We start from the raw sequence: 24,349 nt of genomic DNA, 5'->3' as shown, positions 1-24,349 counted from the left end.
GTTGAGCTGATGAACCAACACGTTTGTGACATCCTGCTGCCTCATCCCCGGACATCTCACCCAGGACCAAATTCTGTCAATGTTTTGTTCTAAATATCTTTTGGCTCTGTGTATTTCGTCCCCCAGCCATGCCCGCCACCCTGGTCCAGCACCTGCTGAATGAATGAATGAGTCATTGAATGAAGAGGTGGAGGAGAGCAGGTCTTCCTGGGAAGTTTTCTCAGGGAGACATAGTGGTTGAGAATGTGGGCTCTGGTGTGAGTCATGATGGCGTATTGATTGGGCTGTTCGTGCATATCGGTCTTGCCTATTCTTTTTTTTTTTTTTTTAAGATTTTATTTATTTGAGAAAATATGAGAGAGAGAGTATGAGAGAGAGAGAGAGAGAGAGAGAGCACGAGCAGGGGTAGCAGGCAGAGGGAGAGGGAGAAGCAGGCTGCCAGCGGAGCAGGGAGCCCGATGCGGGGCTCGATCCCAGGACCCTGGGATCATGACCTGAGCTGAAGGCAGACTCTTAACGACAGACACCCAGGCGCCCCAATACTGTCGTCATGAAGGTGGGGGTTGTATGAATCAAGTTTTAGAAGGACGTGGATGCAAAGAATCCCAAAGTAATGGTAGCTTGCACAAGAGAGAAGTCTTTCTCTCCCAGGTAACTTATCTAACCTGGCGTGGTGGCTCTGTCCCCGTTGCTGTCCCTGCCCCAGCTCCCTCTGACCTGGCTCTGTGCGCCCCTGTCCATGTGATCCGAGATGGCTCTCACCACCCCATCTTCAGCCTCTGGGAAGGGGGAAATGCTCTCCCTTTAAGGGTGTAACTTGAGGACTGTGCGCAGGTATCACTTCTGCTCACATCCCATTGGCCGGGAATTAGTCACATGGCTATCTCAAGCTGCAGGGCAAACTGGGAAATGTAGTTTTTCTGCTCAGCAGCCATGCTCTTGGTTCAAAACCCTATTACTGAGGAAAAGGAAAGAACAGATACTGGGGTTTGACGAGGGGTTGCTGGAAAAGAGGAGAGGAAGGCAGACACTCTGCACCAGAGTGGCCAGTGCTGGGGCCGACCCTGCCCATGCCTTGACCTGGTTGACCTTCTCCGAAGCAGGAGATCAGGGTGTCCCTAGAGGTCTGGGGATGGAGAAATCCTTACAGGGAGTATTCGAGTAATGAGTCAGCAGGAGATGCAACTTCCCTTCCTGCGAATTCGTCCTCATCCTCTACGTTAATTTCCCGTGGCAGCTGTAACAAGTTCCCACAAGTGTGTAGTGGCTTAAAATAACAGGAATTTATTCGATTCCAATTGGGGAAGTCCGAAGTCCGAAATGGGTCTCACGGGGCCAAAATCAAGGTGTCGGCGGGGCTGGGTTGCCTTCTGGAGGTTCTGGGGGAGGATCTGGATTCTTGTCCTTTCCAGCTTCTGGGCTCTGCTCGTGGCCTCTTTCTGTCTTCCACGCCAGCAAAGGCCCGTGAAGTCTTTCTCCCATCACGTCACTCTGACTCCGTGTGGCCTTGGCTTTGGGGCCCTTCCTCCATCTTTAGAGTCCGGTATCACTCCAATCTCTGTCTCCTTTCTTACAGCTCCTTCTCTCCCCCTGGGTCCCTTTCACAAAGACCCTTGTGATTATATTTCAGGCCCAGAGAGGTCATCCGGGATAATCTCCCCATCTCAGGATCCTTCACCCAATCACACCTGCTCAGTCCCTTCTGCCGTGTAAGGTAACATTCACAGGGCGTTAGCACATACACGACTTTATTCAACCTGCCACATGGTCTTTTTTAAAAGATTTTATTAATTTATTTGTCAGAGAGAGAGAGAGAGAAAGAGCACAAGCAGGGTGGGGGCAGGCAGAGGGAGAAGCAAACTCCCCGCTGAGCAGGGAGCCAGATGTGGGGCTCGATCATGACCTGAGCCAAAGGCAGACACTTAACCGACTGAGCCACCCAGGCATCCCCGGCCACACAGTCTTTATTTTCAGCTCCCAGAGCAAAAGTGACAGTCTGCTGTGCCTTATGTGGGGGGACTCTGTGCCCTGAACTATCTGCTGCTCCCCATCTCCCTGACCTCACCTCCCACCCTTTCCCCCTTCCTTCCTCCACTCCCACTACCCTGGCCTCTTGCTGCTCCTCAAACTCCCCAGGCATACTCCTGCCTCAGGGCCTTTGCACTTGCTGCTTCCTCTGCCTGGAATGCTCTCCCTCCAGATCCTTATGTGGCTTCCGTGCGTTGGTTACTTTGTTGCTGACTGTCTCCTCTGCCACAGCATTCCTCTAGGAGAACAGTTTTTGTCTCTTTTGTTCCCTGTCAAAGCTGCAGGATCCAGAACTGTGCATAACACATGGTTTATTTATTGCTGAATGAGTGAATAAATTAAGGGCGACAGACTGGGCCCACATTTGGGATGGGGGTGCTGGGAGGGGGTAGGAAAGGGAGCTGTTGCCCTGAGGGCCTTGGTATGATTCAGGGTTGGGGACAACAGGCAGAAATTGGCCACAGGTTCTGAGAGACTGACTCTCAAGCAGGGAAGGGGTTTCACAGCTGTGGTCACTGGTCAGGACTGTCATTGGGGGCCACGGGCCTGGGAGGCCAGACCTCCCTGCGCCTTATCCTTTGGGGCCTGTGTGGTGGGGGGCTGCCTTGTCCCCAGGGGAAGGGGTTCCAAGGACAAGCAGGGAGCAGGGGTGGGGCATTGTGGGCCGACAGGTAGAAGCCCAGCGAGTAGGAGCCTGTGAGGTCTGGCTTGAGGCAGGCCTGAGACCACTCTCCTCACCCCCAAATATCCAGTGTGTGTGTGTGTGGGGGGGGGTACTTTGGGTTAGGAGAAGGCAAGAGCCTGCCTTTCCCAGGCATGAGGCCCAGGCCAGCTTGCTGGACGGACCAGAGCTGAGGGCGGGTTATATACTCAGAGGGTCAGAGAGGCGCTGGGCCCATCATGATCTCTTGCCTGTGCCTGATGCTGTGCTGTGTCTTCATTTGAGTCCACCTTGTCAGCCTCTGGCCGCGGTGGCCTGGTCCTGTGGGGTCTCTGGTGTGGCTTCTCTGTGGGCACCAGGCCCCCAGGGGAGGGTCTGAGGCTTTCGCTCTTCCGGGGGCCTCTTCAGGGGATTGGCATGAGTTGGCAGTAAGGGGCAGGGTCAGGGTTCAGCAGGTCCTGGGGGGGAGGGGAAGAGAGGGATTGTGGGTGGGGGTCGGGGGAGCCAGGCAGAGGCTGAGGGACGGGGGAGGGGGGGGCAGAGAACACACCCAGAGAGAATGGTGGAAGGAGAGAGGCGTGCAGAGGCAGGAAGCACCAGGTACTGGGAGGGCCAGAGAAAGGGGTGGACACAGGGTGACGGGGATGGAGAGCCAGGAGGGACAGGAGCACGGAGAAGGAGAGAGAGTGAGGGAGACATCAAGAAACAAAGATGGGTGAAGAGATAGAGAGAGAGAGGGAAAGATAAAAGGACATGGGGAGCCAGAGAATGACAGCAAGAGCAGGAGATGCCCTGAGAGGTGTACAGAAATGCAGAGAAACATAGACAGACGCATGGACACAGAGATCCAGGGGCAGACAGGAGGGGATGGAGACGGGCTGGGACCTGCAGCCTTGGAATCCTTCTAAGAAGGAGGAAGGTACAACCCCAGAAGGGGAGAGACTGTGCTGTGCTTCCGGGGGAGCTACAGCTCAGAGAGCAGGTGGGCGGTTGGTGAGGATGCCCCCCCCACCGCCATCGAGACCCCCTCCCTCATTCCGGCTCCACACCTGGTAGGGGTGGTTCTCCGGCTCTGGCTGCTGCTGGGGCAGGGGCTGCGAGGGAAGAGCACGGGTGAGCCAGGCCCCCAGCATCCCGACACCCTCCTACCTTGGACCTTTGCTGTGAGGACAGACCTGGCTTCCCAGTCCCAAGTCCCCATCGCCCCAGAGACTAATGCTCCTTATGTTGTGTCCTTCCAGTCCCTTTTCCCGGTGGTTTTAAAGTAGGGAGCATCCCAGGGTGAGCCACGTTCCTGCAGTGTGGGGACAAGGTGCCAGCGCCACAGCGAACTCCTGGGGGAAGCAGCAGGTGGGGCTTTGGGGAAGGGGGTGGGACTCACCATGGAGGTGTTCATGGACCTCATGTCACCGGGGGGAGACACCAGGAGGGTCGGAGATGGCATCACTTCATAGATGTTCTGGTCACCTGAAGCAGAGGACAAGGGCGGAACTGGCTGATGCGCGGCCCACAGGCCCATGCTAGCTGCTGTCAATGGTCATTTATTCAGCTAACATTTGTGCAAATCCCTCTCCTTGCCCAGCCCTGTGCTGGGGACACAGCCAAGACTGAGGCAGCGCTGGCCCTGACCTCCCAGGGCTCAGAGTCCAGTGGGGGAGACAGATCTATCCCCAGATAGGGATGACCCAGAGTGGGTAGGGCCAAGTGGGGGAGCCCAGAGGGCTCCTGGAGGGGAGTCAGGGATGGCTTCCTGGAGGAGGGGACATCTGAGACTGGAAAGAGAAGCGAGAACTATGCAAATGCAGGAGGGAGTGGCTGGCAGGAGATAGCCTGCCATGTTTGAGGAGCTGTGATATATTTGGTCTGTCTGGATTATATATAGTTTATTTTATATTGTTTTGTTTTTGAGGATGGGATTGTTACATGTGGGAAATGAAGCCAGGAAAGACAGTGGGGACCAGTTTATGGGAGTCTAGAGAGCCATGTTAAAGAGGCTGACTTTGTCCTAAGGACCCTGGGGAGCTATGGAGGGCCTCTGAGCAGAGGAGTGACAGGGTGAGAGTTCTAGAAGCACTCTGTCTGGGGATGGGGTGGAGGCCAGCCTGGAGGCGGGGAGCCCAGCAAAGAGTTGGGTGTGGGGACCCGGGAGTGGAACCATCGAGACTGGATGTGCCAGGCACTGAGAAGAGGAGGAAAAGCAGGTTTGGCATGAGTGCTGATGTCCTCAGAGTCTGTGGGCTGAGTCTGGGGAGCCCCAGAGAGGTCTGGGTGGGGCAAGTGATTGGGAGACCCCTAGTGAGGGAGGGCAAGGGTGTGTGTGGCTGGTGGGGAGAAGAGGAAGAAGCCTGGAGGAGGGGCTTTAGCCACAGGGACCTCTGGCTTACCAGCATTGTGATTGGGGTGCACCTCTGGCTTCTCTGTGGGTGTCAACCTGGGGACATATGGAGAGAACCAATATTAGGGTAGTAATCCCTCAGGTGGGTGGAGAGAGACTCAGAGAAACTGGAAAGCCCATCAGTCCATCAGAGAGAGAGATGGTCCCTGCTTCAGAGTGAGCTAGGACAAGACCTGCCCCATCCCCGCCTCTTCTCCCATAATCTCCAGCCACAGAGCCCTTCCTCAGTTTCCCCAGCTGCCACCGTATGCCAGTGAGTAATGTTTCCCTAATGTCACTATTTAGGCAGACCATCTAGATGATTCTGCTCCATCCACCTGTTTCACGATTTCCTTAATATTTCTCTTTGAATCAGCTCTTTTGAATACCTTTATTTATTTATTTATTTTTTATTTTTATATATTTTTTAAAGATTTGTATTTATTTATTTGAGAGAGAGAGAATGAGAGAGAGCATGAGGGGGGGAGGGCCAGAGGGAGAAGCAGACTCCCCGCTGAGCAGGGAGCCCAATGTGGGACTCGATCACGGGACTCCGGGATCATGACCTGAGCTGAAGGCAGTCGCTTAACCAACTGAGCCACCCAGGTGCCCCTTGAATACCTTTATTTAAAAAGTACACTCGACATCACTGCAGCAAATTCATTATTTCACTAAACACATATTTACAGAACATGGACCATGGGCTGGATCCTATTGAAGGCACTGGGGACACAGCTGGGAACAAGACAGACAAAGAGCCCTGGCCTCCTGGAGTGGGCACTCTAAGGGGGAGAGAGAGAGAGAGAGAGAGAGAGATCCAGTAAATGACTGACAGTAGAATGTCAGGGAGTGAAAAATGCTATAGGAAAATGAAGATGGAAAGAGGCAGAGGGTGGAGGGGGTGTGTGTGCAATTTCAAGTAGGATGGTGTGGGGGTGCCTCACGGAGAAGGCGACATTTGAACAAAGGCCTGATGCAGGCAAGGAGACCAGCTTTGCAGAAATCATGGGAAGAGAGCTCTAACAGCATGTGCAAAGGCCCTGGGGCAGGAACAGGAACAGCAAAGAGAGGAGTATGGCTGGGACAGAGAGTGTGAGGGGGAGAGGGGCTAGAGGTGAGGTCAGAGGGAGGCAGCAGGTCAAGCTAGGTCTTGTGTCCATGGTGAGGACTTTGGCCTCGACTCCGAGGGACTTAAGCTGACTGATTTTCACAGGATCTTTCTGGCTGCTGAATGGGGAACAGACCGTGGGGGTGGGAGTGGAAGCAGGACACAGTCAGATGCTGCCATATTGTAATGAAACCGGACGTAAGTAGAAAGTGATGGGGAAAATGAAGAAAGGCCAAACAGTGGGTTAAATCTGTGGCTCGATAGGGTTGTTAGTTTTCTCTTGGGAAAAGCTAGCAAGTGTTAGAAGGGCATTAAAAGCTGACTAGAACCAGAATGAGATATTCTCTTGCCATAGTCAGAATGCTACAAAGAGAATAGGAAAAGGAATTTCTCTTTGGAAATATTTCAGACGTATAGAAAAGTTGCAAAAACGGCACAAAGAACATCTGTGTAATTTTTATTCACATCAAACAATTGTTTTTATTCCATTTGCTTCAGTGTCTGCTCTCTCTCTCCTTCTGTTTCTCCCATGCATATTTTGTTTTCCTGAACCATCTGAGGGTAAGGTGCATGCATCACGGCCCTTCATTTGTAAACATTTCCACGTATTGAAATATTTTCATTTTGCGTTTTTTTTTTTAATTTTTATTTATTTTTTAATACTATGGCCCAGAATGCCACATCAAGTTGCCTCTGGCCCTGCCAGGACTTTGAGGATCTGTGAGATTCTCTGAGAATCACTGGCAGTAGCAGAAGGAAAGCCGGCCAGCAGGTCCGGACGAGTGGAGTCCAGTTTTGGTTCTGGAGCTTACAAGTCACTCAGGTGTGGGTTCCCATCTCAGGGACCTGCTACCACTCACAGGCCAGTTCTAAGCCATTTGGCAAATGATTTCATGTCTCTAAGCCTTAGTTGTCTCTAGAGACCACGGCAAACTACCCACCGAGGGTCAAATCCGCCCCATCGTTTTTGGGGACAGGCATGAAAAAGATGTGACCCCTGATTGACCCGTGAACCAGACACGGGCACTCGGAGGCTTCTCACCACCTCCCCTGTCCCTGGAGTGTGGGTTCCTGCCTTTTCCGCTCCCAGAGGCTGTTCCAAGGACGTGGCCTTGAGATGGTGTATGATGCTGACTGAGGACAGCTGCATGGTGTGCCTGGCTGAGCCCAGTTGGGGCTTCTTTATAAACTTGTAAGATTTGGAGGGTCAGGCGCCTGGGTGGCTCAGTCGTTAAGCGTCTGCCTTCGGCTCAGGTCATGATCCCAGGGTCCTGGGATCGAGCCCCACATCGAGCCCCACATCGAGCCCCACATCGGGCTCCCTGCTCGGCGGGAAGCCTGCTTCTCCCTCCCCCACTCCCCCTGCTTATGTTCCCTCTCTCGCTGTGTCGCTCTCTGTCAAATAAATAAATAAAAAATAAAATCTTTAAAAAAAAAAAGAAGGATTTGGAGGGTCGGTGTGGGGATCCATTCATCTTGCTGCCCCCGGAGACAAGCCTCATATGTAAGTTCCCTCTGCTTATTTTTTTTTAATTTTTTTTTTAAAGATTTTATTTATTTATTTGAGAGAGAGAGAATGAGAGAGAGCACATGAGAGGGGGGAGGGTCGGAGGGAGAAGAAGACTCCCTGCAGAGCAGGGAGCCCGATGCGGGACTTGATCCCGGGACTCCAGGATCATGACCTGAGCCGAAGGCAGTCGCTTAACCAACTGAGCCACCCAGGCACCCCCCTTTGCTTACTGAAACTGCCATATGCCAACCTGGAGAGGCCTGCCTCTCCAGCCCTCTGTGTTTGGGGGCTGGTTTCAGACTACACCTGGGAAGCCCCCAGGAGGGTTACGGACCAGCATTGCCTCTTTTCATACCACCTGCAAGCTAAGAAGGAGGGCTAACAGGGATGGCTCAGGTTATTCCAATACCCTTGTTACAGCCGTGGCAGACATGATTAATCAATCACAGCATCCGTTCCCACCGCACTCAGACACCACCGCCAACTCCCTTTCCACCAAGCTCTCTAGGGCACATAGTAGGAAGTGAAAGCTGTTTGCCACCCCTAAATGGGAGCGTGTTGGGAGAAAGAGATCAAGAGACCACAGCACCTAAGGGAGAGAATAGGAAGAGGAATTTCTCTTTGGAAATATTTCAAACTTATAGAAAAGTTGCAAAAATGAAGGAGGCGGCGGAGGAGAAAAGGGTGCTGCCTTCATTTCCCCGGGGTTAGAGAGAGCAGAAAAACTACACATTTGCAAGCAGCTCAGAACCAAAGTCAGGAGACAAAGTTCTGAAGAGGCTGATCTCATAAGGAAGGAATTTTCCATGAATAGACTGTTTCCTGGGAAAAATAGGCCCCTGCCTCTCTCCCCCATACAGAAGTAGGCACCATCTGATGCCTTTGCCTGCCCACCATCCACTCTGCTTCTTTGGCAATAGTGTCTGTTTCCCCACCCCGCTTTGGGTCCGGGGGGGGTGGGGGTGGGCGGGGAACCCTCCCCACCCTGAATCCATTTAGTCATGTGGAGCTGGGTTGTTCTCTGACTCCAGAGCTGTGCAAATAGCCCAGGTTTGGCCAATCAGGATATTCCAGCACCTGGCCACAGTGGTTGGTCTACGTAAGGACATGTGATTTGAGTTAAGCCAGTGAGAAGCAGCCCTGGGGTTTTTGTTGGAGGTGTCAGGAGCCAGGTGTGGTCTTCCCTCTGTGGCTGCTGAGCTGGTGGGATATAAGCCTGGAGCCCCTAGGAGCTATCTTATCACACACAAGGGGAGGTTCTGACTGAGAATGAAGCCACCACAGAGACAAGCAGAGTTGAGAGGTGTATGGAGGAGTCTCTTGACAAAATCAAGTCCCTGGATCCAGCCATACCTGAAGCTCATGCAGGACCAAAAAATTTTCTAATTTTTTGTAAGCCCGTTCAAAGGTAGGGTTTCTGTCCCTTGCAGTGCAGAATTCTGTCTAATACAGGATAGAAAGATCATTTTCACCTCAAGAGTTCCAAGATTTGATGAGATTATGTATGAGTCAGATGACATGAATCATGGAAGAATCAGTCAGTGGGACCCAAGGGGTGGGGAAGAAGAGGAAGAAGAGAGGAGAGAGAGGCCTGGGGCCCCTGTACCTGTGGCTCTGGCCCCTCCAGTCTCTTGTTAACAGGAGAGGGGCAATGCACCCGATGAAGAGGGACCCAGCAACAAGGAACCCAATTATGATGGCAGTCATGATCCCAGCACTCAGGGGCAGGTGTGTAATGGGCAGCTCCTTAAGCTTTTCTGAGGGGTATGAGAGAGAAAGAGAGGTCTGTGAGATGTCCTGGAAGGATCTCCCCAATCGCCTCACCCCTGCATCAGTGACTGTCCATAGAGCAGTGATGTGCAGTTTCCTTTCCCCAACCCAGAGCTTTCTCCTGCTTTTCAGAGCTGAGCATCCAACTATCCAGTTGATTCTGCTGCACATAAAACTCAACATCGCTGGCTGGAACTCCTCGGCTCACCCCACCTCAAAAATCTCTGCTTTCCTAAGATTTCCTACCATCTTCAGCACATCTAAAACCTACCTCCTGACCCACTCCCCCACCACACTCCACCTGCCTGCTTTTTCTCACCTCAGTTGATTGACACCTCCATCCTTTTAGGGAAAGAATTCGGTTCTGGGCCCTGTTTTGTGTGGGATATAGGGTCTTGATGCATGGGGTTCTGAAACACTACCTGCCAGGTTTGGGATGAAGCCTACCTGACTTCTTACCCCCACCATGAGGACCTTGAGCCTTTAATATCAAGCTGAACACCTGTTATATCCCAGCCCTTCTTGGCAGCTAAGCTCATAGACTCTGAGGTCAGAATGCTGGGGGTTCAAGTCCTTGAGCAGATCACTCAACCTCTCTGTGCCTCTTCCCATTTGTGAAATGGGGACAATAAGAGTATCTACCTTGTAGGGTTGTTGTGAAGATTGAATGAGTTTATACACACACACACACACACACACACAGAGTTCTTTCAATTATCCAACAAAGTAGGATCTGTGCCATTTAAGGTGAGTAAACTGAGGCACAGAGAGGTGAGCTAACCTGTCCAAGGGCTCACAGAAGGTGCAGTGCTGGGATTACACTTGGGCCATCTGAGCTCCTAATGATTGCTCTGTGTGGATTCCAAAAGAGGGGCCTGTGTCCCAGGAGCCCTTGAAGGATGGGAAGGAACTATATCAGGCTCTGCATGACTGGAGTGAAGACCATTATTTCCAAATGGACTGGAGTGTCACCATATATACGTATGTATATACGTATATATATATATGTGTGTGTGTGTGTGTGTGTAATTAAATCGATCAATATTTGCTTATTTCATTCATTTCCCTAAAAGTTTGTCCGTTCAAAGTGTCTAAAACCCATTTTATTTTATTTATTTTTAAAGATTTTATTTATTTATTTGATGGAGAGACAGCGAGAGGGGGAACACAAGCAGGGGGAGTGGGAGAGGGAGAAGCAGGCTTCCTGTCTGAGGCCCCAGACATCATGAAGCCATCTCTTTTGTGCCCTGTCTGAATTCCTGATCCCAGAAATCATGAACATAATAAAATGGTTGCTGTTCTATACCACTGAGTTTGCTCTGCACCAAGAAGTAACTAGAACAGAGCCCCGCATTCTGTTTCTTCTTTCAGGACTGAAGGTTTTCTTTTTGGCTTTTCGCTTTACTGGGCACTGGGATCATCTATCAGTTCTACCAACAAAGAATCATCTGGGTCTTCTTCTGTGGGTCAGATTTATCCACGTGTATTTTTGAGTAGATACAAACACATCTGAAAAAGTGCTTTGAGAGACCATTATAAAAGTGGACAATGGTCAGACTGTATATAAAAATAGAATTCCAATCCACAACCTGCAGCGAAGACCAACGTGCCTAGAAGACCAGCCGTCTTACAAACAGCCCACGACACCAACCTGCTTTGAGTCAGACTTGCAGGAAGCCAGATTGCTATCTCCAGTGACAATCCAGGAAGACAAACAGTGACTTGGATGGACTTGGCTGGGAGCTCTTAGTCCAACTAAGGATTGACACTAAATGGCCAGGACTTGATTAATAACCAACAGCTTCCCTAATTCTTGTTCCTGCATCTAACTTAGGACCAGCTCCTAAGAAAGCCAAATATGCACTGTAACCAGTTGCCTCCAGCTTCCCCGTGCCAACAACCTCCAATCAGGGCACAGCTGAAGCCTTCTCTTTTTTCCACTATGAAGCTTTCCCATCCATCTGCCTGTCTTTGAATCTCTGCCCAGATGCAAGTGACAGGGGCTGACTCCCTTACTCCAGCAAGCTCTGAGTAAATGGCCTTTGCTTTTCTCATTGGAGGGACTTGGTTGATTTCCACAGCTTCACATGGATTTGTCAGCCAGTCCTCACAACGATCCACAGTGGGAGGTGTGATTGCCCCCATCTTACAGATATTTTAGGGGAACAGAGGCTCTGAAAGGTTTGGCCATTTGACTAAAGGTCATATAAACCCATGACACCAGCCAGTTAGTGGTTGTTAATGATGAGGCAGAATAAAGTCCTAAAAGTGTGGGCTCTGGAGCCCGCAGTCCAGACTTCAAGTCCTGCACCTGCTGCCCCTTAGCTCAGTGACCTGGGCCAGTTACTTAAACTCCCTGTGCTTCAGTTTCTCCAACTGTGTAAGGGGATCATCTTGCCATGGCAGGGAGGACACAAAGGAGAAATGTGTGTGAAGCACTCTGCACATGTTCAGTAAAGGGGTGCCGGGCTTGTAATTAACTGCCTTGGGTGTCAGAGGGCCCAGAAGGCTTTGGGGAGCCCGCACAGGGTTGCCTGAAGGCCCCCAAGTCCCCACCACTGGATTTACAGGAGAACAGACACCAGCTGTCAATGACCGTGATCCCGCTCTGGCTTCCAAGCCTGGTTTTGGCTGCTTACTGGCTGTGGGACCTCTCTGAGCCTCTGTTTCCTCATCGGTACACAGGGGACCTATGTGTCCTGGGCCTTTCTTGTGTTTTCAGTCTGCCCTGAGCTGTGAATCCTCCCCTTTGGGAGTTCTGCCAGAGACTGGCTTTCTTAGCTTCTTTTTCCATGGGACAGTGTCATGTGACCCAGGTCCCTGGGCAGGGACATGCCCACCAGCAGATAAACTTCACGAGGGCAGAGATCTCTGTCTGTACCTTTCGTACCCTCAGTGCCTGGCACACAGGAGGTGCTCAATAGATGTTTGTTGAATGAATGCAGCTTCCCAGTGCCCAGGCAGGGGTTCTGGACCCAGGGCTGACCCTTGGGCAATGCTGGCCCAGGCAGGAGAATTCTGCAAGTAGTTTACATCTTGTTTCCGGTTCCCAGCCTCCTTGGGGTCCTGCGAGCCTGCAATACCCTTCATTAAGCCCTTTTCTGTACATGCCTGCTAGGCTTGGCTCCCATTGCAGCCACTAAAGACATACCGAATCCCCTCACAATTGAGACAGGTGAAGTGTGGGAATTACCCGGGACACAGGAAGAGCTCCCAGCCAAGTCCATCCCCCCCCCCCCCCCCCGCCTTGCCTCCCCACCGCCAGGGGCTGGATTTGGGGCCAAAGCTGTCCTCAAATAGAAATGCCCTGGCTGCTGAGGTGACCCAACCTGACATGAGGACGTGCCCAACCCTATGGCTCATCCCCTCCGCCTTTTCCTTTGCTCTTCCTTTTGCTGAATCATTTTGCTTCCCTGCTCCCTGTGTTCAGCCCTCGGGAAGCCAGGGCATTTCCCATGAGGGGGTGGATTCCACTGGGGCTGGGAAAAAGCCAGGTGGCAGAGGGCCAGGGACATGGACTTGGACCCAGCGGGGGCCTCGGTTCCTGCCTTCCCCGGCTGCGTGGTGGTGGGCCCTCTGGGTCTCTGTTTGTTTGCCCCTCTATAAAATGGGGATCATCCCAGGGCCTGACGGGGGTCTTGTGGGAATGCAATGAAGTGAGGTCAGCAAAGGGCTTCGCTTGGAGGTGCCTGGCATACAGTAAGTGCTCAGAGCTGGGAGAAGGAGTTACAAGTATTTACGGAGTAACTAATATATGCTAAGCACTGCTCTGCACTGGGGGTTCAGTGGTGAACAAACCATAATAGATATATATGTTATGATTATTATGAGGAGAGCAGGTGTTGAGTCCTTGCTCATCTTCCCCGCCCTGATCCCCGGCATCTGGCTCCCCATCTTGTTTGACCTACTTAATCCCACCCCCTTGGACAAAGGGTGGACCCTTCACTCAAGGCGAAGGAAACCACAGGCCAGGTTGGACTAACCAGATTATTATTATTATTATTATTATTATTATTATTATTATTATTATTATTTTTAAAGATTTTATTTATTCATTTACTTGAGAGAGAGCACGGGAGAGAGAGCATGAGCGCGGGGTGGGGGGGAAGGGAGCAGAGAGAGAGGGACAAGTAGACTCCCCGCCGAGCCTGGAGCCCTATGCAGGGGACTCAATCCCACAACCCCGAGATCAAGACCTGAGCTGAAACCAAGAGTAGAACGCTCAACTGACTGAGCCACTTTGGCGCCCTAGACCAACCAAATTCTATCTTGATCTGTCTGTCTGTCTCTCCAGCTGTCTTTCTTTCTGTCTCTGCATTTTGGAAGAGGAGATTCAGAATATGCAAAGAAGCCTGGGCTGACACCCAGTTCAGGCCTGGCAGGAATCCCTGGTCATGAAGAGGAGAATGGAGCCCCTGAGCCGAGATGAGGCCAGAGGTGGCGCCCTCTGGAGGAGCAGGGGACACTTGCCTTTCTGGCAACTTCTATTTCCCATCAGCTCTGAAGGGCTCCCCACCCATTCATTTATGCAACAGCGTGTCTGTCCCTGTTCTAGGCTTGGAGGAGACAGCTGTGAACCCAGGGCTCTTGGAACCAACATCCCAGGAGGCTACCCTGGGGTCCTACAAGGCTCCCTACACTGTGAGTCAGTTGCAGAGAGCTTCTGTCCTTACAACCTGAGCCTTGGCTTGAATACATCCCGCTGCTCTGGCCTCCGAGGATGCCCCTCCTGTTCTTTTGCCTCAGTCATGCTGGCCTCCTGCCAGCTCAGTTCATGAGCCCTACAGTTTCCTGCCACAGGCCCTTTGCACAGACCAAGCCCTCTGTCCAAACACCTCCCAAAGCTCCTTTCCCTTCTACTTAGGACTGCTAGTCATCATTGAAGCTTTGTTGAAGGATCACCTTCCTAGGGCAACCTCCCTTATACCCCTCGATTTACACTCTCATCATCCCCGTATGTGCCTTTCCTTCACGGTCCCTGCACTGTGCATAATGATCTATTTTGTGTGTGTGATTATTAGTTAATATCAGTCTCCCCCGCTGGGCTGTGAGCCCTGTAAGGGCAGGGCCAGGGCAGCCTCAGTCTGCACTGCATCCCCAGCACAGCCCAGTACAGTCTGGACGCAGAGGCGGCCTTGAGGAAGAGGCACTGGGGGAAGCTTTGCTGAAGGAACAAGTGAATGAGCAGCTCAGCATTTGCAGAGGCAGCTATGTGTCTCATTCAGGCAGTCCTGCATTCGAATCTCAACCCTGTCGCTGATTCGATGGCTGGATGCCTAATATTCAGGGCATGCCTTAAACCACCGAGCCTCAGCTTCTTTCTGGATAGAATGGAGATTCAGCCCACACTTAACCATGACTGGGTTAAACTGGAGGAATCAGATCACTCCTCTGTTTAAAACCCTCTAGTGGCTTCTTTCAATCTCCCCACGGCCAACAAGCCTGGCCCCTGTGTGCCTCTCAGATCTCAACTCCTAACACCCAACTTGCTCACTGCTTTATAGCCATGGCATCCTTCTGTCTATATGCTTTGAACACACTAAGCTAGCCTTACCTCAGGGCCTTTGCACTTGCGGTTCCCTCTGCTAGGAACTCTGTCCCTCAGAAATCTTCAGGGCTCCCTTCCTTTCCTCTGTTCAAATGTCACTCCTTCTTGATGACCTCCCATCCCATATCACATCATCCTGTTTAATTTTTTTTTTAAACTGGGGAAATTATAACCTCTCTGTGCCTCAGTTTCCTCATCTGTAAAATGAGTCCAATAATATTACCCACTTCACAGGGCAGCAGTGAGGAGTAAATGAGTTATACATATAGTAGGCATGTAATAAACACTAAATAATGTTAGCGATAACTATTATTGTTAATGTCTCCAAAATATGATCTTAATTTATTATTTACATGCTCGTTATTGGCATCCCACATATGAATGAAGGCAAGGAGACTTTTTTTCCTTCTTTCTCTGCTTTGAGAGGAAGTAGTTAAGCTCCCAGACTCTGGTATTGTGACTTCGTGGGATCAAATCCCAGCCATACCACGCTCTGTGCCTCAGTTTCCCCAACTGTAAAATGAAGACAATAATGGGGCTGCCTCATGGAGTTTTTGGTTTTGAAAGTTTTCATTCAGGGCCACCTGGGTGGCTCGGTCAGTTAAGCGTCTGCCTCTTGATTTCAGCTCAGGTCATGAGATCGAGCCCAAGTCAGTCTCCACGACCTGCTTGAGATTTTCTCTATCCCTCTGGCCCCCCAACCAACTCTCTCTCTTCAAAAGAAAAGAGAAAGTTTTCATTTATTTCTTTATTCAACAAACATTAACTGAGAACCTACTGCGTGTCCCCCCCCATCCCCCCGCACCGTGGTAGATGCTGGATGATAAAAGGACAAGTATATTTTCACTCTCTCACCTTGAAGAATTACTCTCCTAGTGAGACATGTTTGGAATGTGATGCATCAGAGCACATTATGAAAATCACAGAGGTAATGGGATGATCAGAGTCCTCTGGGGACATGGATGGTTAATGACCAAGTCTGCCCGGGAGGGTTGAGAAGTGATTTTATTCCCCCAGCTCTATTGAGATGTAAATGGCATATCACATTTCATAGGGTTTTAAAATTTAATTTAATTTTAAAGATTTTATTTATCTGAGAGAGAGAGAGTCTGTGTGTGCACAAGTGGGGGGAGGGGCAGAGGGAGAAGCAGGCTCCCCACTGAGCAGGGAGCCTGACACAGGACTCGATCCCAGGACCCCAAGATCATGACCTGAGCTGGTCAGGCACTTAACCGACTGAGCCACCCAGGTGCCCCTAATTTAATTTTAAAGTTTATTTATTTATTTATTTTTAAGTAAGCTCTGTACCCAGTGTGGGGTTCAAACTCAGGACCCAGAGACCAAGAGCTGCATGCTCTTCCGACTGAGCCAGCCAGGTGCCCCTCATACTTTTTGTTTGTTTGTTTGTTTTGTTTTTAAAGATACAAATGAGTTAATATAGGGCAGTGGTCCTGACCCATGGCAGGCATCGGGGTGCATGAGCCTACCCACTTTCTCCCTCAGCAGCATAACACTCACCGTCCACCTGGACCTCGGTCTTGGCCCTCATGGTCCAGTCAGGATTGATGGTGACAGCTACCTGGTAGGTGCCGCTGTCTGTGGGCTGGATGCGACACAGCAGCTTGGACCCACTGGGGAAGCCAACGATGTCACGTTGCCCCATGGCGCTGCCGTTCCTCTGGGGCCGCTGGAGGTCAGGGAAGTAGGTGAATAACATCGTGCCACCATTGGCCTCCTTCCCCAGGTACCAACTGAAGTCCTGAAAGTTGCCTGGGATGCCCTGGACGGACAGGTGGCCTCCTTCCCCAGGTACCAATTGAAGTCCTGAAAGTTGCCTGGGATGCCCTGGACGGACAGGAGAAGGTTCTGGTCCTTTTGAGGATGCTCTGGAATCTTCTGGATGTGGAGGGCAGCCCAGGAGCTTTGGGGGATCCAGAGGGCCAGGAATGAGGCTGTGGGGAGTTACAGGGGTGGCCTGAGGTCAGAAGCATTGGGCAGGGACAAAAGCATTTTCTTCCCTATATGTCCTCATCTGGGGACAAGGACTCTGACCGCTGTTCATTGGAAACAGGGCTGGGATTGATGAGTGATGTCTGCACTGGGTTCAGGAGTGGGAACCCAGATAGGAAAGCCACACATTTCTCATCCCATTAGTCCAGCGGATCTCGGGGCAGCCGAGATGATGTGTGGTCTGCCTCTAAACAGTTGGACTCTCTGAATTTATTCATTCATCCATCTAACCAGGACTTACAGACTTACATATTATTTATGCTACAGTACCAATTATATATGATATATCTAAAATTCCCTAGATTTCTAGGCACTTGGGATATAACAGGGAAACAAATACAGATAAATTCCTGTCCTCATGATGGTCTGGCCTTGTACCAGGCAGCCTGACCCTGACCTCAGTAAATTCCCGGGAATAGTTTTCCTTGGGGTTTGAATTTGCAGTAATAGGTGTGAACATTGTAGCAGTTTGATCATTATGTATGATATTGCAAATAAGACAAAAGAATAAAACACCCCTCCTCCAAAGAAACCCCACAAACAAACAACATTCTTATCTTCCTGGTCCTGATAGTCCAGAAAATTCCATAGGTAAAATTGGGTATGGGGCTGTGATTCTACGGCTCAAACCAGCATCCCCCCCATCTTACTCTAATAATTTCATCTTCCCTGGCAATCTTTCTCTTCTTCTGAGAGGAGACCTCAACCCCTGGGCTGAGTCCCACCTTCCCCCCTCAGCCCTGGGGTGCTCCCCCTTACCTGAGAGCAGGAGGCCCTTTGAGAAGTGGCACTGGGCCCTCTCGGGAATCTCCATCTTGGTGTCCCGTGGAGATGCCAAGGGGCCACTGTGGACACTGATGGGGCTGGAGGGCTGGGCCCTGGCTGTCGGAAGTAGGCCAGCTCAGTGGGGGTCTTGGGGGTGCCTTCTAGACATGGCCGAGGCCGGCCAAGCCCCAGCACCCCCTTTCCACAGGCTCCAGAGGCTTCACCTGTGCTCTCTGGGATGGGCGCAGACACCGGTTGAACCAGTTTTCCAGGGTGACTGGGGACCTTCCTGGGGCTTCCCTGGACTCCTCCCTTAATCCCCTCAACCTCTTCTTCCCACTCGTGTGACTGTCAGGAACATTAGCAGTAATCACAATGGGAGGGAGTCGTGGCAGTCTCTGCTTGAGCAATCCCCCTGGGCCAGGCAGGTCCCTGCAGAGAGGCCCAACACAACTGCTTCATCCAACATCCAACCACACATAACTGCGTCCATTTCACAGATGAGGAAACAGAGGCTCGAGGAAGGAGGCAAGTCTACCAGTAGGTGGAGATGGGACTTGACCTTTGGCTGGCTCACTCTAAAGCTCTTAGCACAGTTTTTCAAAAGCATCCACCATTCATTCATTCCAACAACACTCCCTACGCTCAACGCTGTGCTGGGTGGTGCTGCAGACACAGTGGTGATTGAGATGGTTCTTGCTTTGTCCTCAGTCCACAGCGGGGCTCACAGTTCTGTGTCTGTATTGCAGGGAGCAGACCGATCCCCAGGGCAATGATCCACAGTGATCAGCAGTGGGACGGAGGAGCCCAGGGGGCCGGGAGAGCCCAAAGGGGTGCCTCACTCAGCCTGAGGGGCAGGGAAGCCTTCCTGGAGGAAGACACATCTGAACAGAGACCTGGAGTGGGAGTAGCAATGAGACAGATGGTGGGGCGCAGGGGCGGGGGGTGAGGTTTGCCAAGCAACGTAAATAGCACATGCAAGGCTTGGAGGCTAAAAATCCTGGCTGAGGGGACACTGAGTAGGAGGGGGTGAGGCTGGGGAAGAAGGAGGGATTAATTGGAATTTTGAGCTCTGTTGGGACAGGGTCTAGGTGATGGAGGGTTCAGGGTTGTGCTAATACTATAGACAGTCACCTAAGGTGACTGAAATAGACCCTTAAATTAATTAAAATTCAGCACCTTCAAAATTAGTTTCTCGAGGGGCGCCTGGGTGGCTCAGTTGGTTAAGCGACTGCCTTCGGCTCAGGTCACAAACCTGGAGTCCCGGGATCGAGTCCCGCATCGGGCTCTCTGCTCAGCAGGGAGTCTGCTTCTCCCTCTGACCCTCCGCCCTCTCATGTGCTCTCTCTCTCTCTCTCATTCTGTCTCAAATAAATAAATAAAATCTTAAAAAAATAATAATAAAAAATAAAAAAATAAAAAATAAATAAATAAGGGGCGCCTGGGTGGCTCAGTTGGTTAAGCATCTGCCTTCGGCTCAGGTCATGATCCCAGGGTCCTGGGATCGAGTCCCGCATCGGGCTCCCTGCTCGGCAGGGAGTCTGCTTCTTCCTCTGACCCTCCGCCCTCTCATGTGCTCTCTCTTTCTTATTCTCTCTCTCAAATAAATAAAATCTTTAAAACCAACCAACAAACAAAATTAGTTTCTCGACCTGGTCACTTTCAAGTTAATCAATTATCCCATGTGGCTATCACATTTCATAGCGCAGCTACAGAACATTTCCTTCAGCATCACGGAAATCTCTGTTGGACAGCGCTTGTCTACGGATCTGAAGGGGGCAGCACCAGGGGAGGTTTCCGGGTCTCTGGGAAGAACGCTAGGTTGGGGTGTCATAACTCAGTAGCAGTTTGCCTGTGTATGTCACCAGATTGCCGGAGGTGATGGCATTTACCAGGGTCCCCAGGTTGGAGTGAGAGAGAAGTCTTGACTTTGATCCACCTTGGGCTGGGGTGACGTGGCCCAGGCGGGCTGAACAATTGCAGAGTCCAGCCCAGCCGTGTGGCGAGCTGGGGAGCCTCACTCTCAGCCTGCCTCTGCTACCACTTGGCTGTGGGATCTTGGTAGCAAATGACTTCACCTCTCCTCTGGAGAATGGGGACAAGCATCCGCACCTCACGGGGCTGCTGGGAGGGGTAAGGAGATGCTCATGCCCCAACAGCTGTCTCCTGGTGGTAGTGCTGACTTTGTCTTTGGACCTGAGCTACCTCCTGAATTCTCCCTGCCCCTCTGGGACCCTGCTCAAGGGAAGTGCATTTTCTCTGGAGGGGTTACTGATCCCCCACCTCCTGAAAAGTCCCTAATGTCTGTAAGGTTTTGTACGATGTTTACTGTCGTGTTCACAGGGATTTACCTTCAGTCCTTCTGGCTGCAGTTTGGAAATTTCCTCTATCTGCTTGAGAGAGAGAGAGATTTTTGCAAACCCAGCCATTGTTTCCAAGTGGAGCCGCCTAGGGGAGACAGTTCCAAGTTTGGGCTGCAACAAAATTGCCCAAACCAGCCTCATTCTGGTAGGAATTTGGTTTTGCAGCAGCAGAGGAGTTTAGGGGATCAGAGGGATTCTGATACATTATCACCCCTAACCCCCTGGAGCAAAGGCTCTGTAAGCAGTGCTAGGCAGCGTATAAAGCAAAGCCAGTTATTCTGAATTTTCCAGGTGCTGAAGCTTCTCTTCCAAAAGAAGAGAGTAAAATTCACCCACCTTCCAACTACCCAGAGAGAGTCACCGCTAATAAATACTAGAGGTCCAGACTTCGGTGCTCCGTTCGGCAGCCTTCCTCTGGGTTTTTCCCCAGCCCCAGAGGACAGGTCCTGATTGGTCCAAGCCTCCCTGGCAGTCTCCTCCTTTTGGCTAGGGATTGGTTGAGCAGTGGGCGATGCTGGCCAATGATAGCTGAGAGAAGGCTGCTGGGAAAGTTCACGCAGCACAAGGTGGTCTGTTTTTCCAGGTCTGGGTCTGGTTGCAATGGCTGGAATGCAGCAGCCATCTTGGCGCCAGCCTGAGGGTGATGCCAATATATGGCGGAAAACGGAACAAACAGCAGAGTAGCAGAGCTGAACTCCACACATGGTGCCTGGAATAGAAACAGACACTTTGGTTCCTTGTTTTGAATCCCAGCCTGGGGAGTGTCGGAGAGAGAGGGCGCTCTCTGCTCTTGGCGCCTGAAGCATCCTCACCATCACATTTTTATATACTGATGGAGATTCTCTCATTGGCTGGACTCGACCTAGGCTCCCATGCACTCTTCCTACGAAGCCTGAGTTTTGGACTTCTGTGTTCATGTCTGTTTTGCCCAGTTTTGGCAAGTATCCTCCTAAGTCAGTTTAATTGGACAGTTAACCCACCTTTCATAGCTGCTTGCTCTCCACGTCTGATCAGGTTCCTCATCCTCCACCCCCCACCCCCCACCCCCACTCTCCGGGTGATGTCTGATCACCCTGGCCTGCCTTCAGCAAGAATCTTGTCAGGTCAGGTTAGCCAGGATCCCCCTTATCCCTGATGTTACCTCTTAGTAAAGTCCCACCCGCTGCACCCCCATCCCCTGCTCCTTGGTTATAAAGTCCCACTTGCCCCTGCTGTGTTCAGAGCTGAGTCTAATCCCCTGCCAGTCCCCCACAAGATCCCATTGCTGTGATCCTATTGCAACAGCCCCTCCCCTTGAAGAAAGTCTGCCTTATTGTGCTTTAACGGGGGTCATTAAATAACTGTTTTCTTTAAAATTTAGGTTACAGGATGCCTGGGTGGCTCAGTTGGTTAAGCGGCTGCATTCAGCTCAGGTCATGATCCCAGGGTCCTGGGATCAAGTTCCCCATCATGCTCCTTGCTCAGCGGGGGCCTGCTTCTCCTTCTGTCTGTCACTCCCCTGCTTGTGCGCTCTCTTTAACAAATAAATAAATAAAATCTTTAAAAAAAGTTAAGATACTATTTTTTTTCTTTACAATTCACCCATCCTTCACTTCATGAATTTAATTGGTTCCTAAAAATTCTGCCCCTAAGAGCTGGGAAATGGAAACATTTTTTTTTCTATAAAAATTTAAAGTTTTTTTTAAATTGTGATAAAATTAACACATAAAATTGATCACTTTAACCGTTATATTTTATATTATATATATTATATTATATTATTATTATATTTTTTAGTTTTAGAGAGAGGGGAAGAGCAGAGGGGCAGGGAGAGAATCTCAAGCAGACTCCCCACTGAGCATGGGGCCCCACATGGGGCTCGATCTCACGACCCTGAGATCATGATCTGAGCCAAAATCAAGAGTCAGATGCTTAACCGACTGAGCCACCTAGGCACCCCTCATTTTAACCATTTTATTTTTTTAAAGATTTTATTTATTTATTTGACAGAGACAGTGAGAGAGGGAACACAAGCAGGGGGAGTGGGAGAAGGAGAAGCAGGCTTCCCGTAGAGCACGGAGCACAATACAGGGCTCGATCCCAGGACCCTGGGATCATGACCTGAGCTGAAGGCAGACGCTTAACGACTGAGCCACCCAGGCGCCCCGGGAACAGAGACTTCTACAGGGACAAGTTGTTAGTATCTATTGCAACAACAGGGGCACATGCTCTTTGACTAGCAATTTCACCTCCAGGGGTAGAGGGGCAGAAATACTACAAACACCTGTCCAATAAGGGGTTGGTTGAAAAAGTCCTGGATGTCCCCCTGTGGAGTACTTACTATGTGGCTTAAAATTTTTTAAAAAATATTTTATTTATTTGACAGTGAGAGAGAGAGTGAGAGCGAGCAAGTGTGCACCCATAAGCAGGGGGAATAGGAGAGGGAGAAGCAGGCTCCCTGTTTAGCAGGGAGCCCGATGTGGGACTCGATCCCAGGACCCTGGAATCATGACCTGAGCCGAAGGCAGCTGCCTAACCGACTGAGCCACCCAGGTGTCCAACTATGTGGCTTAAAAAAAAGATTTTATTTATTTGGGAGAGAGAGAGCACAAGTGGAGGGGGGAGGGGCAGAGGGAGAAGAAAACTCCTCAATGAGCAGGGGCCCTGATGCAGGACTCGATCCCAGGATCCTGGGATCATGACCTGAGCTGAAGGCAGACACTTAACCGACTGAGCCACCCAGGCACCCCACTATGTGGCTTTTTGTAAAAAGACAGAAGACACTCTCTCAGAATTTCCAGAAACCCTAGTAATAAAAGTAAGGTGCAGAACGGTGTGTCAGATGTTACCTAGTATGGAAAAAAGAATATATATTTGTTCTCTGTGCAATAACCTCACCTGACAAGTAATGCCATGGTTATCCTGGTGGGCGTGGTAGATAAGATATGTTCACTTATATGGCGAAAGGACTTTGCAGGTGTGATTAAGTTCAGGACCTTGAGATGGGGAGCTTATTCTGGATGACCCGAGTGGGCCCGGTGTAATCACAGGGTTCTTTAAAGGGAAGAGGGAGGCAAGGACGTCAGAGGAGGAAGGAGGGAGGAGGGAGCAGGAGGAGGAAAGGCACGTGATGGGCTGTATGCTAAGGAATGCTGGCAGCACCTCTAGAAGCTGGAAAGGCAGGGAACGGATTCTCGCCCGGAGCCTCCAGAGGAACCAGCCCTGCTGACACCTTGATTTTAGCCCAGTAAGACTCTGGACATTTTTTTTTTTTAAAGATTTTATTTATTTATTTGAGAGAGAGAGAATGAGAGAGAGCAAGCACATGAGAATGGGGAGGGTCAGAGGGAGAAGCAGACTCCCTGCCGAGCAGGGAGCCGGATGTGGGACTCGATCCCGGGACTCCAGGATCACGACCTGAGCCGAAGGCAGTCGCTTAACCAACTGAGCCACCCAGGCGCCCAAGACTCTGGACTTCTGACCTCCAGAGCTGTAAGAGAAGAATTTTGTGTCTGAAGCCACTAAGCTTGTGGTGACATAACTCCCCCTCTAAAATGTACTATTCGGGGGGTGCGTGGGTGGCTTAGTTGGTTGGATGTCTGCTTTCGGCTCAGGTCCTGATCCCACGGTCTGAGATCGAGTCCCGCATCGGGTTCTCTGCTCAGCAGGGAGCCTGCTTCTCCCTCTCCCACTCCCTGCTGTTCCCCCTGCTTGTGCGCTGTCAAATAAATAAATAAATAAGATCTTTAAAAAAATAAGATGTATTTTTGGTGGTTTTTGGTATGTTACATTATTTTTAAAAATTGTGGGAAAATAGAGATGACAAAAATTGGCCATTTCCGGCATTTTTAAGTGTACAGTTTTGTGGCCTTAATCACATTCACAGGGTTGTGCAAAACTGGATATCCGTAAGCAAAAGAATGAAGCTGGACTCTCACCTTATTCTCTATGCGCAAATTAACTCAAAGTGGATCCCTGATGCTTTTTATAACTTTGGATTTGGGGATGTTTATATACGACCTAGTTAAAAATATTAAGAGAGAAATAAGATGAGCTCTCCCCAGGGCATCTGAGAAACCTGGGGGCTCATGTCCCTGGGGTCTTCTTTTGCCTTTTTCTAAGTGGGCTCCGTGCCCAGTGTGGGGCTTGAACTTATGACCCTGAGATCAAGACCTGAGCTGAGATCAAGACTTAGTCACTTAACTGGCTGAGCCACCCAGGCACCCCCCCCCC

At 50.7% G+C, this 24,349-nt stretch overlaps 1 protein-coding gene and 1 non-coding gene across 2 annotated transcripts; one reads left to right on the top strand and one right to left on the bottom strand.

The window, feature by feature from the left end:
* Positions 1-270: 270 nt before the first annotated feature.
* On the bottom strand, positions 271-24,325 carry CEACAM19 (CEA cell adhesion molecule 19). The gene is made up of 9 exons (XM_064581248.1): positions 17,769-24,325; positions 16,797-16,951; positions 16,518-16,731; positions 9,288-9,438; positions 5,762-5,845; positions 5,074-5,120; positions 4,071-4,156; positions 3,739-3,783; positions 271-3,147 (listed from the first exon to the last, which is right to left on the bottom strand). The coding sequence occupies exons 1-9, from the start codon at positions 17,821-17,823 to the stop codon at positions 3,094-3,096; spliced, it is 891 nt and encodes a 296-aa protein (XP_064437318.1). The 5' UTR covers positions 17,824-24,325; the 3' UTR covers positions 271-3,093.
* LOC123856253 (small Cajal body-specific RNA 16) lies at positions 17,371-17,509 on the top strand. The gene has a single exon (XR_006793670.1). It is a non-coding gene; the product is annotated as a small Cajal body-specific RNA 16 (non-coding RNA).
* Positions 24,326-24,349: the final 24 nt, after the last annotated feature.

Source organism: Mirounga angustirostris, unplaced genomic scaffold (assembly GCF_029215605.1).
Source record: "Mirounga angustirostris isolate CCGP_5_RB_7025 unplaced genomic scaffold, mMirAng1.0.hap1 SCAF_16, whole genome shotgun sequence".
Lineage (NCBI taxonomy): Eukaryota > Metazoa > Chordata > Mammalia > Carnivora > Phocidae > Mirounga > Mirounga angustirostris.
Note: the sequence above shows the minus strand (reverse complement) of the source record. Positions and strands in the feature narration are given on the sequence as shown.